The 18,308-nt window shown below is 39.3% G+C and overlaps 1 protein-coding gene across 1 annotated transcript in view; it reads left to right on the top strand.

Moving 5' to 3' along the window:
* LOC139478246 (multiple epidermal growth factor-like domains protein 10) overlaps positions 1 to 6,248 on the top strand; it is a 55,181-nt gene extending 48,933 nt beyond the window's left edge. The window contains exons 35-37 of the mRNA XM_071260666.1: positions 4,800 to 4,945; positions 5,054 to 5,189; positions 6,110 to 6,248. Of these exons, the coding sequence (XP_071116767.1) occupies positions 4,800 to 4,945; positions 5,054 to 5,189; positions 6,110 to 6,184 (357 nt within the window). The 3' untranslated portion in view covers positions 6,185 to 6,248. The remainder of the gene's footprint in view (positions 1 to 4,799; positions 4,946 to 5,053; positions 5,190 to 6,109) is intronic.
* The last annotated feature ends 12,060 nt before the right edge of the window (positions 6,249 to 18,308 follow it).

The following is an 18,308-nucleotide window of genomic DNA, read 5'->3' as shown; positions in this document are numbered from 1 at the left end:
CATACAGTTGGGCCCTCACTCTATGAAGGTTCATACTCTAATGAACTCACACAAAGTGAAGGTCAATTCTAAATTACATTGTAGTGGGAAGTGATATATGAAGGTAGTATATATACTAGGAGGTGGGTTATATTTCACTACATTGTAGTGGGAAGTGATATATCAAGGTAGTATATATACTAGAAGGTGGGTTATATTTCACTACATTGTTGTTGGACGTGATATATCAAGGTAGTATATATACCAGGAGGTGGGTTATATTTCACTACATTGTAGGGGGAAGTGATATATCAAGGTAGTATATATACTAGGAGGTGGGTTATATTTAATAACATTGTAGTGGGATGTGATATATCCAGGTAGTATATATACTAGTAGATGGGATATATTTCACTACATTGTAGTGGGAAGTGATATATCAAGGTAGTATATATACTAGGAGGTTGGTTATATTTCGCTACATTGTAGTTGGAAGTGATATATCAAGGTAGAGATGATATCAGTTAAGGGATCAGAAACACTTCTGTAAATCTGGGGAAGGTTCGGTCGTCTCGTGATTGAAGCGTTGAATTGTCACACTGATGACACGGGTTCGATTCCCCTCATGGTGTTATGGCGTCCGCAACTGTGACATGGTTTAGATAGTGCTAACCTATTCAGCTATAGCTGCGAAAAAAAACAGATTTTGTTTAATTATAACTATGAGCCAAAATACTTTTGTCCTTGTGGAAGACAATTTCTTCTTTTTTTCAACAATATGAAGCATATTATTTTTTTTCAAGAACTTTAGAGGACAATATATCTTTTTATACAATCCCAGGGCCCCTCCCCAGAATATCAAATGGTCGGACACTAAAACAATGTCTCCGGTTCACACTGAATCACACTACATTTGTCAACCATACGGGATATTAGATACTTGTTATACATTAGTGTTGTGTGTGAATTGATAATGAGGGCATACTGTTTCTGTTCAAGCGTTATAGTTGCTTGCTCTCATATGCATAAGTTATCCGATGATGAGAATAGTATATTGGCATCACTGTGACATGTACAAACTACTAGTATTACACTTTCACTGTATCATTGTAAACGACGCGAGCTACAGCGCACGGTTTGTCTGGGGAGATATTGTGTATGCAATTTGGAAACGTATAATGGAAAATGTATTACGCGATAAATCGCATCGAACAATGAAGGACAAAACGTTTATGTTTATGTAGAGGGGAATGTCCGAGTAACTCTCCATTCCTTGGACCATTATTTTAAGGAATGGAGAGTTACGAGGATATTCCTCTACCTAAAACTCATCCCTACTTTTACACTTTGACAAAATATTCTGTTGTGGAAAATATTTGAAAGATATACCAGAACGCTTTGTTGTCTGTATTTATACTGCGTGAGTCGCCCTTGCGTATTGCACGAAGAATGCGTTCTCTGCCGCTGTAGCACGTGCACCAAGCTTCATCGCGAGCTGACATTTACAATGCATGGTACACGGCTTTTCATAATTTTGTTGGGTCCTAAACTAGTATTTATCAATTGCTTCCATATTGTCAATACATGCTGACGGGAATAATAGGAAATATAGAGCCCCGAACAAGGATATATATATTACCTGATTTGAATTTCTCGTCAAAGGTTTATCTTATTACTGTAAATATGAACACTGTTGTAGGTAACCTGCTCTAACACAATACTTTATACATATTATTTTGAGCTTTTAAGCGGTCTGGAAAATTATGAAAATATTTAATAGTTAATTTCACACGATTCATTCATGTGCCGCCGCAGCTGAGGTTGAAAATTGAACGATATCAGATCAAACGATGCGGGTTCGAATCCCTGCTTTTGGGAAAGAAACTGAAATAATTTACTCTTCTGTCCTAAGTGGAAATTAATTCGAATGTTGGTTCAGGATAATGTATAGTTGACAAACAGCTCTCCGTTCCTGAAAAGTAATGGAGCGTTCAAACAATAGAATGACGTCACAGATGTGTTTTAATTCGCAATAAAACATTGTTCTATCATGACTTCATTTCTGGAGATTCCAATATGCGCTCGCAACTTGATAACGTCATATATTGGACGACGTTATTTTTTAGAGGATTCCTAGTGTCTAGTAAGTTGTTCCCCATATACGTAGCTGGGCTACGCAGATAAACACATACAGCGGGAGAGATATGACAATCGGTATTGGGAGAAAAGGTACAGATAATCGACGTGAGAACTACCCAACTTAACCCACCTGTTCGTAAAATAGACTTGACCGACATGTCCGGATTCTATTTGGGGAGTCATCATTATTAGAATTTGGGTAAATATTTTTAAAGCTTGTACAATTTATCGTCACCCTTAAAGAGGCTCTACCTGGTGTTGATATCTCATATAACAAATATATGACTCGTGGTCATTGTTTATCGTACAATAAAACCTTGCAGGGATATTAATCCTCTCGACGTTGCACCCCTCATGGCTTATTCTCCCTGCAGTGTTTTATTGTAAGATAAACAACTCCCACTCGTGGGGTTTTTCCTATAGTTCATGTGTGGAATGCGAAGTGGAACATTAACACTGTCACTTGAACATCGTTATCTACCTTAAAGAGACAATTCAATCTCCAAGTATATTAACAATGATGAATGACAGATGCTGAAATTACAGAATATTATCACTTGACAAGGATATCCACAAGGACCATGACGGTTTCAGATCAACAAGGAAGCATGTCTCGGACTGATAAAACTGAAACGCGGTGATTGTCGTGTCAACGATAATATACATCCTTGTGCAATTAAGTATGCATGACTTACTGGTTAATCGAGACTCGTTATGTTTTGGTGGTATATTTACAAGTAGGTACAGAAATTCTACACCCATATAACAAGGAAGCTTGTGCGATGGATGGTAGTAACTGATCGGTCGTGCCGATATTAAAGAGGAAACTAGGTTTGGTGATGGAGGATAGTAATGTGAACCAAGCTTGTACAATTTCACAACCAACACGCAAACACACACACATGCTGTGTTGATCACGTTGATCCTGCTATGTGTTCCTTGTTCCCGTGTAAACTTGATCATGTCCATGTAGAACACTGTAGCCAACAAAGCATTATGTTCACCAGATGTTAGCCGGTCTGATGACGTGCGGTGATCAGATGTATTCCCGGTTTATGTTCATAGACGTCACTTTCTATCAGGTTATGTATCTAGTATTTAATGCAGTTGCAGTCTAGTGATATAGACGTGTGAAATACTAAACTCGAAAAGGCGGTGACATGTTCGTGACAATCTTCTAATTACATGCGAAAACATCATTTACCACAACACTGGAAGGCTGAATGACACATGTACAACTTTGTAGAGACAAACATTCTGTTTTTGTACGTGTTCCTCATTACTATAATGCTAATATGTCCTTACACATATATTTCAGTGTAACATTAAGCGTCTGGTTGCTTCTAAGTAGTTATATCCACGAGGGCTTTTGTTTCTATTTTGACCTCGGCGGTAACTTATAACTGGCGTATGATGATAGTGTGTTTGTTGTTAAACGCCCAACCCCAACTTATGTGTATGTCGACAAAACACAAATCAGTGATTGGTATTATGAGCAGATCTGAAGGGCTTTTGTTTCTATTTTGACCTTGGCGGTAACTTATAACTGGCGTTTGATGATTGTGTGTTTGTTGTTTTACGCCTAACACCAACTTAGATTTATGTTGTTGGTTGGTTGGTTGGTTGGTTGGTTGGTTGGTTGTTTAACGCCGCACTCAGAAATATTCCAGCTCTATGACGGCGGCCTGTAAAATAACCGAGTGTGGACCAGACAATCCAGTGATTGACCTCATGAGTATTTCGATCCACGCATCGATCATGACATGCATCAACCAAGACAGCGAGCCTGACCACCCGATCCCGTTAGTTGCCTTTTACGACAAGCATGGTCACCTTTTATGGCAAGTATGGGTTGCTGAAGACCTATTCTACCTTGGAATCTTCACGGGTCTTATATTCATGTGGACAAGACACAAATCAGTGATTGGTATTATGAGCAGAGCTGAAAGGCTTATGTTTCTATTTTGATTTGGACGGCAACTTATAACTGACGTGTGATGATTGTGTGTTTGTTTTTTAACGCCGAACCTCAACTTATATTTATGTGGACAAGACACAAATCAGTGATTGGTATTATGAGCAACGTCCGTCGTACGACAACACGCAAACCAAGTAGCAAACACACGCACGCACGCACACACACACACACACACACACACACACACACACACACACACACACACACAAACACAAACACAAACACACGCAAGCACGCGCACACAGCAAAAACATTGAAAAACACAATTCACGGAGCCTGGTCGCTAGATATATTTGGCAGCCTTGTACATGTTTCAACCTGGAATTACGTATGAACACTAACACGCACGCACGCACGCACGCACGCACGCACGCACGCACGCACGCACGCACGCACGCACGCACGCACGCACGCACGCACAGGGGGGGAAAGTAAAAAGTAGAGACTGTCTTATCAAATTATACTTTATTGCTTTTTTCTAATGAGATGTGCACGGAGTGGGATGTGTCCCCATGTGGTTTCAGTGTGCGAGCTCGCCGGTTGTTTGTCATCACTCCGTGGGACGTTGTTCTTGCTCTCTAGCACTGGGGACTCTATTATATACAGACCACCGTCACAAAACAGGAATACATGTATTACTGACCCCAGCGCACATCAACTGACTAACCCACTTAGATCAATATGGGTTTGTTTCTCCACGCAGACCGAAGAAAAAGACGTAACCGTGTTCCGGTCTTCCGCCTGGCCTCAGAAGAGTTCACTTCCGGAATCCCCATCTAGCCTCCTGAGCTTAATCGACTTTCTCAGACAGTGGAACACCGGGACATCACCCCTCCTAGTTGTCTGCAGGTACTTATAGGCTGCACATTCATCCGCAACAGCATTCTATATCTCCTTTTGTTTTCAGTCATCACCTGGCGTATATTATTACTGACATGGTGCCTTCTTCTGTTGCAGGGACGGTGCCACCCGAAGCGGTCTGTTCTGTGTAGTGGCCAGCGCAGTGCAGCGACTGCTGTTGGAGAAAGAAGTTGCCCTCCAGCAGACGATACGCAGCATACGTTTTGTCAGAAAACAGGTTATTCCTAACAGGGTATGGCGTTGCGTTCATTCAACAAGTTTATGAAGATAATCAATATTATATTACTATTTGGATCATATACATTGCCACACATAGACATATTTTCGAGTTACCCGTGGTTCGAGACAGGCGTAGTGGCGATGTGGACTTTTTGTACTCATGCATATTCTGCCAGAACCACAAAGTTGTATCGTCAAGTTAACAGAGCCCTCGATGTTTCGCTGCACATCGAATCTGGTTAATATCATCATGTTCATTTTCAAATTGTCTGTTGATGCTATTTCTCGGTTTTATATTATGTAAACTGCTTTCAAACTTTAATGTTTTTGACATCTGACATCCTTCTTTGCGTCATTTGGGCGTAACAGAATCATATGATCGTTGGTTCGAATCCCAGATTGTCTCTGATTCTGATTCTTGGTTTGTTATCACCATAGCCCTTCTGATGTTTTTTGTCACCAGTAGGGTATACTACTAAGACCTGAGTCACTTAATTCTGACTTTCCGAAAGCAGACACGCCGGTTAAACTGAAATACTATATACAGGGGCGTTAAATTCAATTCAATTGATGACGAAGTATGTATCATCGTGACCTTAGATATTCATGTATTCTCCCCGAGTGGTTGGTTCCGCTCTCATGTCTAAATCAGACACAACAGTCAATGATCATTTGAGAACAACTGCGGAAACACTTACAGATGCACCGGCGGAGGTATGCAATCAGACCAAACCTTGAGAGCTTTAAGAAGATGTTTCCGAATATAGACATATGGTCATGTCGTTCAAACTGTTGACACTACATTAAACTATCACGTCTGACAACACAGTAATACAAAACTTTGTGTACATTAACCTGAATGTAATCATAAATAATCAGTTACAGTGACCTTGGTTTAGAAGTTCTGACTGTTTGTTTTTAATATAATTTCAGGAACAATTTGAATTCTGCTTTGACTCGCTGAAGGTCTACATGGACAGGTTCCAGGAATATTCAAACTTTGCTTGAGAAGAATGTTTTACTGAGTTCAGTTAACTTGTTCTTTGTGTTTTTCTTTTTTACGTTGTTATAATTCCACTATGTTACTCATGGTTTTTTCATTTATTGATAATATGAATACAATTTTTGTGTTATTTCAATTGATTTCAAGTCCACTCTGTGAGAAATGTTTACGTGAAAGAATCTGAATACTATCTCAGAAGCATTAAAGATATATAACTGACATATTTCTTTTCAGATCGATCTCGTCACTGTGAATATTTTTGTGAGAGTACTTTTGGTTCGTTCTTAAATACTATTGTCCAAGACCACATAGTTACCGCATAGTGCGATGTAGATTAAGATCAGATAAAATCAAGATATGTTTACAAAAGGGTATGACGATATTTATTTTCCTGAATACCTGGTATTGTCAGGCTGATATCAACTTGTCAGTATTTTCAGTTACTTTGATTCTTTGTTTTTGATTCATTTTATATAAATTACTGTTTCATTTTTGTTTATTTAATAGCTTTCCTCCTTGGATTATAATTTTAGCTGCAAACGCAGGATATCCTCGTAACTGTTATTTGGATTGTTAAAAAAGTGACTAAAAAATTCTCAGACGTCTGATTGGTCTAGAAGGTTTGCGTTTTCTTAATGCTGCATTCAGACAGGTTTACCGTTTATTGTTCCTGGTGTAGGGACAGTCTATCCATGTTAATTGTTCCTGCTTAAATGTGTATGTAATTTAGATTTTTCACTTGCATGTCGGCTCTTGTCTACTTTAGGCGTATAAATCGATGAGCAAAGTCATCTGGAAAGTATGAATTAAATTAAAGCCCATTTATGACTTTATTTTTAAATGATCCATTATTTTTCTATAAATGGACAGTTGGGGGTATATAATGAACACTTGGAATTAACTGAACTATTCTGTATTTTGACAATCAAGTGAATGATTCTGATCTTTGTCCGAAAGCTTGTGTTGCCAGCAGGTTCGAACCTGCATCCTATAATTTGAGGACGTGTAACAGTCATACTCGGCTTCGGCGATACATGACAGAACATTGTGAAAATAACTATTACATTTATTTTTTTTTGTATAAAATGTAAAGGCTTAGTGAATAATATGTACAATGTTGTGTCATGTAATGTTACCGATAACAATTTCATACTGAAGTTTAGACAATCCTTTGATAAAGTTTTTTTCTAAAAACCAGAAGCTTATGTGTGCTCTACATTTCCTAATGCCCTCATCAACATGTACTAAAAACGTACAACCGATGGATAAAAAAACTTGTTTAGGTCCCCGTGAAATGGCTTAGCGCCTTGTACCATGTATTGCAAAAGTTCAACACGCGCTGGAGCCTGGCGCAAGTAGGAATGTAATGAAAGTCTGAGAAAGTAGGGATGTGTTTTAAGCCCCAGAACAAACCAGTGCCAGTCGACAGTTACTTGAACAAATACAATTGAAATTGAAATTTACAATGAAGACACATGTTCAGTCGTCGTTTGCAGTGATTCCGTTTTAACTGTGTTGTTCAACTTGCTCGTTTTTTTTATTTCATTTATTTGTTTATGTTGTAATATAATCAAACTACTTCATTTTAGTATTATCCTGATAAAATATCCTATCAATACTTTAATGCCGCTGTCGGTCTGGAAAACACGACTCACACAATCTCATACTGTTGCCTCAAAAATACTATGTTTGATTCTATTTCAACAGATTATGTGCGGAACACAAAGTTCCCATATATGAAAGATCAACATTAGAAATTGTTTAGCATTGTTCATTAACATGTGTTCATGTATGCGAACTAGACACTCAACAGCGTGAACAAACTTGTAGCGTGGACGTTGACATTAATCAGTCAACTGGACAGAACGTTCGTGAATGTCCCGACCTGTTCAGGTGATAAGAGGAAAAGGTTGACGATACAAGCGAGGTCTAGATGTCAGCACAACACCTGATATGTATTTTTAGTTATATTGCATGTATTGTTTCAGAATATTCTATATTTTTTTATAATTGTTTTTGTTATTTTTATACTTATTATTTGAAAACTTATATTTTTTTTATTTCTAACAAATAAAAGCATCATAATTATGACAAGTTGTGCGTCTTTCTTTCCAAGTCGGCCTTTACAAGAATTGGTTTTGTACCATATGTTCCCGTTTTTTCAGGTGATCAATTGACTTGCCTTTGCATTTATTTGTGACGGGTGAAACCTTTTTGTGAACACCTGGTTTTCATCACTATTTGATAGTGATTCATAAACACATGCATAAGATATAGTCGGAAGCTTTTGGCAGAGATGTCTCATGGATATGGACAGGGTTCTGTCGCTTTAATGCATACTGAAACACTGGAGAAAGATGACACTGTGAGTGAGGATTACGGGTGAGGTCCCCAGCATCCCCTACCTCTGCTCGTCGTAAGAGCTGACTGAAGAAGATCTGGTGGTAGCGCTCGGTGATTCAGCTCAGGGGGTGCGGCTTAGTCATTAAGACCGGGTGTCATCGTACTCGAATTGCGTAGATCGTTGCTCATGCTGTCAGTCGCTGTTTTTTCTGAATCAGAGTCGATTATTTACTGCCTGCCATTATACACCTGGATGTTTATGACTGTGACGTAAAAACACATTCACTCACTTTAATTTGAATTCAATTTAGGGGCGGTGGGGTAGCTTTGTGGTTAAAGTCTTCGCTCCTAACGGCGAAAGCCCAGGTTCGATTCCACAAATGGATACAACTTCTGAATTCTATTTCTGGTGTTCCCCGCCGCGATATTGCTGGATCATTGCTGGGTTTGTTTCTCCTCGTATAACGACAGCCACTGTGTCCCGGTCTTCCCTCGGGGTGCGGATATCCGTTTCGCATATTTTACCCCTTTATAACATGATCTAAACGAGAAATGTGAGTCATATCAACAACGAAATTGTGCTCTGTATTTACATGAGTATCTGTATCCATGGTAACGTAAAATATGAAGCAATCATGCAAGGCCTGGGGAAATGTGGCCGTGCTATACAGCCTTGTTTATATTCCGTAGGGGGAACGGATAATTTACTGATACAGAACCCTCCTATCAATAATGAAACACGATGGTGGCTTTGATGAATTGGTGCTGTCTTAATACTAATGATATATACAAGGAGAAACATCAAGCATGTTATCAGTTGATCACCTGGTGCCATTACCCTAACAGAAGGCACCAGGTAATCGATAAATCTAGAAAATGTGGAGTATTCGTTGTGGGACGTCATCATAACTAGTTTTATTCCATTTATTTCGTCTCGGTACCATTCCAACTGAATTTCGAATGTCTTATCTGTATGTTATATTTTATGGTACAAAAGGTGATTTTAAAATATTCTAGCAACGGAGATTAACGCATAGTGTGCGAGTGAGGGTTTAACGCCGCCTTGTAGGATATTTCAGTATATATCACAGCGTGTCATGTTGGTGTGAGAGAAACGGTCTTAGACGTTTTTTTCACTATGGTTAAACCCACGACCACGGATATGGTGCTGACAAACCTAGAAACATGATCAGGGAGAACGTGGGATTCGAACACACTATTAAAGGTTTTTGACACGACGAAGGTAAGATATTCTCCACAGCGAACAGCTGTGCCTAAGACGACTGGGATTTCGGAGGGAAAGTGAAAGTATAATAAAACATACATAGTATTTGGTCATATTTGTTTTTGGAGTATAGCGATCTTACGCAATACTTCAATGAGAAAGAAACATGTTGAACTGTGTGTACTTGTTTGTCAGGATGCGTTGTACTGAAATTGAAACGTGTACATAACCGACCATAACAAAACGACGATACAAAGTTTGAAATGACCATGCCTTTATATTTAAGATCGATGGACGAACAAGGCAAAGAGAACGCTCAAGTACAACACATTACGAGTAAAACATGAAGTAACTTCCTGATATAACCCTGTCTGTAGGTGCTAATAGATTCACTGACCAACTTCGTATGCCAATCCATGTGGTACTGCATCATATCAAAAGTGCCATCTAAGTTCTTAGGGCGTAACTTATCTGACTTTTATATGAATGTTGAACATGCGGATGGGGAGTTCTCGGGGTCAGTCATTAACATTGATATATGGTCCTGTGTTATCTGAACCTTCACATAAAGATTCTTGATACCAGAGGGAGACGTGTTATGCCGTAATGGTACCAAGGGCGGATCCAGAATTGTTAAAAGGGAGGGGTCGAAAATATCAAAATGCTCTCTCAATTGGGGTGTGGGGTGTGGGGTGGGCTGGATTGTCTAAAACAAATTACATTTGGTTTTCAAAAGGTGGGGCTCTGGATCATGGGGAATTGTAGCCCACTCGCCCTGCAACGCAAAATCCAACTGCTGCGTAGCCGTCTGGATCTGGAGGGACAGGGGAGAACATCAACGTTGTTGTTGTTGTTGTGTAGACAGGATCTTGTGATCCGTGCTGTATGTGGTCGAGCGTTCTCCTGCTGGAATACACCGTTGCCGTTGGCTGCAATTGGGAGAACGTGTGGTGGTCGAATTTCGTTAATGTATCGTTGAGCCATAAGATTGCCTTGGATATGGACCAAACCTGTCCTGTCATGATTAGAGATAGACGTCCACATCATAACGCTACCACCACCAAACCTATCCACTTCCTGTACGCAGTTTCCGGCGTAACGTTCTCCCCGACATCTGTAGACCCATGCTCTTCCATCCCCTCGACAAAGGAGAAATCTTGATTCGTCGCTGAACCAGGCCATACGACGACAATGCAGTCGTTAATATGACGCGTCGAGCAGGACGTTTTGCTCGTTAGTTTACTGCTCTTAAACGGTTTCATACGGTCTGGTCGAAGTCCGGGTATTTGGGATGCGGTTGAGGTGGCTGTGGTCGTTAATTCACGTAGGTGGAGCAGTCGGATGTAGCGATCTTGGGCAGGGGTGGTTACTCTTGGTCGTCCCGACCATGGCCGATCACGTGTTGACCCATGCTATTGAAACCGATCCCTTAGCCTTGTGATGGTGCACGGCGTTACATTGAAAACCCTGGCTACAGTTGATCGGGATTACCCTACCTGCAAGCGTTGTTTCTTTGCACTTCTGTTAATCTTGGCATGTTGTTGAACTGTCAGTGTTCGATTGACGTAGATGCCAGGCAATCAAAATCCCTTCACTTGAATGTTTGCTAATATGGCTTTATGGGCAAAAATATCCGTGTTGCGTTTCCTTTTTTGAAGAGTATATAACAAGGAATCAAAAGGTAATATGTATTTTGCAATAAATTAGTAAAATTAATTCTTCTGATTTTTGAACATTCCTAGGTGACCTTTATATAAATGGTTCTAATTACTCTCGATCAACGGGGTTCTTCGTGGATGCGGGGGAATCTTGTTTTATGCTGCAGTCAACAAAATATTACCGGGCACAAGAAAGTATTCACCAATGTTTCATGGTGCTTAAACATGAAACAAACAAGAAATTGTTAATCGATGGTGATGTATTTGATACGGGTGTCATAGTTGTGATTTGGACCTCAAGTTTCCAGTGCCGCGGCGACTATTTTCAGACTAGTAACGTTTGGAAAACGTTTGTAACGTTTTTCGTCCAATCTAATTTCTAGAGTATACTTTCTTTTGCCCAGCAGTTTATATCATCACGACCCGTAAATAGTCGGATCTGGTGAAGTAAATTAGTGGTCAACAACATGAGCAACGATCAACGCCGTCGAGGTACGACCACGTCACACGACTAGAGTGGTGACACGTTGTTATTGCGACAAGCATGGGGCACTGTTCATGTAACAGTTTGATAAGATTCAAGTGCATTCGGCATGGATTTTAGGAACGCTTCTATGTGACACTTTAATGACGTCTAAGGTCAATAGGGGACCACTCTGACATGAACAGTGATCACGCCACTTTCACGGGATAGCAGAATGCAACCTTCTGATTGGCAGCGGCCTGAACGTTCTTGCGCCATGTTGATCATATCTTTTACAAACGTTTGAAGATTGCCTCACGTAATGAACCACACATCACCATTATGTAGGTTTTATGTCACATATATGCCAATTTAATTCATATTTGTCTTTAGTTATTTCACGGCAAACGTCGAAGGTCAATAATGCCACTCAGAAACAATCTAGTCTTGTTTAAGTCATTTATCTTAAATATAAGCAATCGTGTAAGTATATTTCAAGTAGAATGTGTTATTATATACTTTTCCTAACAATCCTACTGTTCAAATGTAATTATATATTCTCTAACTTTGTGAGGTGAGGTGAAATTGGTTTAAATGTCGCGTCCAAGATTATTGCACTTATATAGGGACGTGCATGCACACTTGAATACCCCACTCAGACACAGTATACTGACTCCGAGCCGACCAGTCCTTGTTTTAGACCCTTAATGCCCAGCGCCAGACAGGGTAACAACAAGTACCATCTTTTAACGTCCTTTGGTATGACGCTGTCGGGGATTGAATCCCGGACCTTCCGCTCTCCGGGTGGACGCTCTATCACAAGACCACGGAGGCGGTCCTCTAACTTTTTAAACAAGAGTCTTCCTGTTGTATGCTTTAACTTGTTTAAGTTACGTCGCTGTAAGATGTGTTACTGAATTGCTGTGTAAATTAGACAGAAAAGGGAGGAAAGTACTGTCGGGTCATGCATATTATCGCCATGTAGTATTAAAGTTTTACTGGGTGCTTTGAGTAGGAATTTCGTTGTTCATATTAACAAAAATCTTTTTAGCAAAGGATGTTATTTAATTAGTGAATTATTGTTTTTAATGTAAACTTTATTGATAGATATGCGCTTACTATGAACTTTGTGACGCTTTGAAGAAATTGTTTGAACAGATGTGTATTTTGTAAATGTGAATATTTTGCTGTGCATGATTTTAATAAATTCATGTCAAAAACTGTAATAATACATATATCAAATCATTTCCTTCATTTGCATGTAACAAATTAATTTCACAAACTGCAACTTATATATTTTTTGGCTAAATATTAAAATACTTTCTCTTATGCAAACTTTGAACAATATTTTTATCATCAATATTAATTTCATGTCTATTTAAATACAAAACTTTTACCTTTTGTTATTATCAATACTTGTTTATAGCAATATGTAATTGTACTTCATTAATATATCAAAGCTCATAGAATTATTTGTAAATACTGTAAATGTGTTAAGGCCACATTGTTTAATCCTCTAGAACTTTGTTAAAATATGGAGTAAGTGTATTCTGATCTATTGTATCCGTTGCGCCATGCTTAAAAGCATAACAAACTTATTATTGTTATTGATTTATTATCAATTGATTGCGCCATGTTGAGTCTGTTACCTGACGCCGCACAACATGCAGTACTCCTACAATGCCACAAGCGTGAAGATCCAGGTGAGAATAGGTCTTCAGCACCCATGTTTGCCATAAAAAGGTGACTGTGCTTGTCGTAAGAGGCGACTAACGGGATCGGGTGCTCAGGCTCGAGGGCTTGATTGATGCATGTCATCGTATTCCATTTGCTTAGATCGATGCTCATGATATCAATCACTGGATTGTCTGGTCCAGGCTCGATTATTTACAGCCCGCCATCATATAACTGCAGTATTGCTGAGTGCGGCGTTAAACAACCAAGCAATCAAGTGATGGACTGGAGTGTTCAGAGCTCGGAAGCTGCGAGACGTCGGTTATCGGCTCAGAACACAAAGGTGTTGAACGAATTCGTCAGTCAATATATCCACCTTTCCTCATGGCTATGGCGAATTATCGTCAGGACTCGGATCCATCTAAAACATACGTAAAATCTCTTAATTCAGCCACACAGTCAAAATAAGCATTCACGAGCGTGCAGTGCATGACGAGCAGCAACACGCCGTAAATAATTCTTTTGAATTGCCTTTAATTGCTCAAACATTTGAAATTTAGCTCGTACTGCTTCTAGATTATCATAAGCAGAAGCCACATATGCTTGATCCACGGGACAGTTGTCACGACCTGGGTAGAATAGGTCTTCAGCAACCCATGCTTGCTGTAAAACGCGACTATGCTTGTCATAAGAAGCGACGAACGGGATCGGGTGGTCAGTCTCGCTGACTTGGTTGATGCATGCCATTGTATCCCAATTGCGTGGATCGATGCTCATGATATCAATCACTGGATTGTGTGCATTTACAGACCGCCGTCATATAGCTGGAATATTGCTGAGTGCGGCGTTAAACAACAAACCAACCAACCAACCACTTAACGTGGTGACCAGAGAAATGGTTACGTCTCCATCTTGAAAGTTTCATCTTTTACTTAGAAAAGTATGTGAAATGACGGACTTCCTCATTGATAAATCTATGTGAAGTTTGGCACGTGTGGTTAGTGGTAGAACATTAGAAGGGCACCAATTGTGCTCCCGTTCCTGGTGATCGGTTTCTTCATGCATACGAGTCGGTATTTCCTCTCGCATTGGCCAAATCAAACGGAAGCAAGGGAATGTGACAGAGAAGTACAAATGACCTTCAGGTTTATCGAAAATGTGAAATCGTTCAATAATGGTCAAATAGCAAATTCCCTTCCACTGATTTGCCCACTGGAGTGCTCGTCACGCTGAAGACCCGGGTTCGATTCGCCACATGGGTACAATGTGTGAAGCCCATTTCTGGTGTCCCCCGCCGTGCTTTTGCTTGAATATTGCTAAAAGCGGCGTAAAACCATATTCACTCACGCCCAACGGTGCCAGAAACAAACTGGACCAGTGAAACGCCTGTTTCTATGCATAAAGATTCAGAATGACAAGAACTCTCCACAAGGCTGTCTGACAAGAGGGATAACTTCAACTTTTCAACAGCCAGCTTTCCCTTTTATAAGAGTTTTCTTTCTTAAAATGATTATAGATAGTGATTTTCTTGTTGATGTGTTATTTATTATTTAAACAAATATATTCTGAAAAGATTACAGGCTGCTATGACCTTAATTCAAATTCTTAATTAACAGGCATCCCGCTAACATGCACTTTCTTGCGTTACACATACATTCACAGTTCAGTATTTGATAAGCTTTTAACACGTGCACAAAGCAATAGCGAATGGAGACATATTCTTCCCTGAATTATGCTGGGAAGAATAGAAGAAGAAGAAGTTTAAGTGTAACAGAACTTGATTCTGGGCGAATTGTAAAATTGTTTTTACCATTGCGATTTTACGCCTTTAAAGCAGTATTCCAGCAACATGAAGGACTTAAATTGGTGGTTGTGACTGATTACACCTTGGGTCAACTTTTCCCGTCTTCAGTTACTGGCACGATTATATATGTGTTTGTTTGTTTGTTGTTCAACGCTGCATTCAGCAATATTCCAGCTTAATGACGTCGGTCTGTAAACAATCCAGTGATTGACATCATGAGCATTGTTCTACGAGATTGGGATTCGAGGACATGCATCGACCAGGTCAGCGAGCTTGACCACCCGATCCCGTTAGTCAACTCAACTCAAGAAGTCCAGACTCGATTATTTACAGACCGCCGTCAGATAGCTGAAATATTGCTGAGTGTTGCGTTAAACAACAAACACAACAAACAAAAATGGAGGTCTTTAGGTACTGGGGTTAACCTGGAACCTACATTTATATCTGTACGAGGTCCTCTATGCTTCATCCACAATTCTTTTGTTGTTACTCTCTGTGCTATCGCTGATTCATTCTTTCTGAGTAAAACAAAGCCATTGAAACTATTCGTTAACAACAGAAGTGAATTTGCTATATTTGTTTCAGGATTATGAAAAATGAGACATGTACATAAACGTTAATAATGATATATGTTTCTCACCCGTGAAGAGATCATCCCTTTAATAGCAATGCCTGTGTTACACATTGAGTAATAACATCACGTGCGGACGGGACTATTTTGCATTCAAATGGTCAATCGAATGGCGGCGTCTTCAGCACTGCACCTCCACGATGCAACGTCTACGATAGACAATGCTGTTTTTGTCACAAGGCATGCATCTCAATACTGTATTCTTGATATGTTTACTGGGGTCAAGTCAAGAGTTTTTGCGGTTTCCTGTGAGTGCGAAATACTACGTTTAGAATATAGTATACAAGCTCTCACGTTGTATTGTAGTAGTTTTTGGAAGTATCGTGGCATTATAAAAGTCCAGAGAATCACTAATAAACAAAGTATTATGTCGCGAGATCATCACAGCATTCATTGCCGCGTCTTTTTGCACCCTTAAACTTCGTGTTATAAATGAGAGTAGCGCCCCTTGGACCAAAGGAAATGTCGTCTTCATGACAACCGATGCAATTTCGGTCGTGAATCCTTCGTGTAGGTTAGCGGTAATTATAACTACTTTCGTAAAATATAAACTGGTTACCCGTTGCATGCAAATATTTTGAACTCTGTGATGTTTGTGTCTATAAATGATGTCATGAATATGATTGTAGAACCAGCATCATATCGTGTATTATGATCGTCTCCGAGGAAGCTTGGTCCTGATTTTGCTTGACTCCACCTTGAGAGAACAGTCAATGGTCGTCACATACACACGTGAGCATTGATGTGACAGTACCTTTAAATGTATTATATCTCATTATCTGCACAGTGTCCTTCAGCAGGTTACAATCCCCCATCACAAAACAACACTGGGGCATATTCATAATTTCAAATAGCAATATGCTTTTCCTTTTTCAGATGAAGTAACACCTGCATCGACTCTGGATCACGAAACGTCAACAAGTGCGGCAACTACATCACCTCCAGTGGAACCGACCAACGGTTACTATAGCCTTGTATCGCAGTTGGAAAACTGGCGTAACTCCAATACATTTAATTTGCGACGACGTTTATGAGATACATCTTCTTAAAACGATGTATGTTATCGATAAACATACACCTCTCAACCTACTTTGAATTTAAACGCGATTATTGTTGTTGTTTATCTACAATGATAAAGCCAATCATAATCACCTATGAATAAACAACACGCATACCTCGCAAACAAAATACAACATAGTAAGTGAGTGAGTGAGTATGGTTTTACGCCGTTTTAGCAATATTCTAACAATAGCACGGCGGGAGAAAAATACAACATGGACATTAAATGGTATTCCCTCTAAATAGGAGAGCAATTGTGTGATATAGAAGCACACATATACTATCATTACAGGATAGGCGCAGAGACAGTATGATTTTGTACAGGCAGATTGGAGACTAATTTATTTAACACTGTATTGGTCCCCTATGAGTTGGGTCGATATTTATCAAAGGCACGGTAATAAAACTTTAAGAGATGTGAATATCCTGAAGATACTTTTCTTTATCATGTCTTACGTATATTCTTGTCTTCTAAGACTCTACATGTGGCAGGAAATATTTTATCTTTATACATACAACTCTTTATCACCCTGGAAATTCATTTGGTTGTGTAAATATCAAAGATGGTTATAAAAGCACTCAGACAGCTATACTGATAGCATATGCTCTGAATTTCATTTTATGCTGTACCATTGCACAGTGTTGTCTTTCTTTTTTGTTCTATGATGAAATATTTTGTGAACAAAGTGAATGTACTGGGAGACACTTCACTAACTGTATAATTATGTACCAGCGATCGTAATACTAGAGGAATTACCTCCCTTTGACCAAGTAAACATCAATCACTTTGAAACAGTGCACTTTTTCCATTGTCAAATAGGTAATATTTAGTACCAAGATGGGTTATCAAAACTATCCTTCTATTTCTGTGATACATTGTATCATCAAGCTAATAAATGCGTAAATAACAACTTGCTAATATACTATCCATTTAAATGTACACATGTGAACCTTCATCACACAAACAGATCAGCCCAGTTCGCCGACTTAAGAGCACTCACCAAGACACATTAAATAATTGTATTATATCTTTATTATAATAGTAAAATTCAATTATCAACTGCCGGTTTCATGCTATAGGGGAAGGGAGGTAACTCTGTCTGATTCATGTGCAATTGTTACGTGTTAATCCTTTCCGTTCATGTTGCGCTAAAGACGGCAACAACAATATATTTTTTACTCATCTGTGGCGACCGCAGTGAGACAAGCTTAGACTTTTTGTATGCGTCTTGAAGATTGACAGATTATATCATTATGACGTAAACATTTTAA

The sequence above is a fragment of the Haliotis cracherodii genome, unplaced genomic scaffold (genome assembly GCF_022045235.1).
Source record: "Haliotis cracherodii isolate W230 unplaced genomic scaffold, xgHalCrac1.p SCAF_4, whole genome shotgun sequence".
Taxonomy (NCBI): domain Eukaryota; kingdom Metazoa; phylum Mollusca; class Gastropoda; order Lepetellida; family Haliotidae; genus Haliotis; species Haliotis cracherodii.
This window is presented reverse-complemented; position numbering and strand designations above follow the sequence as displayed.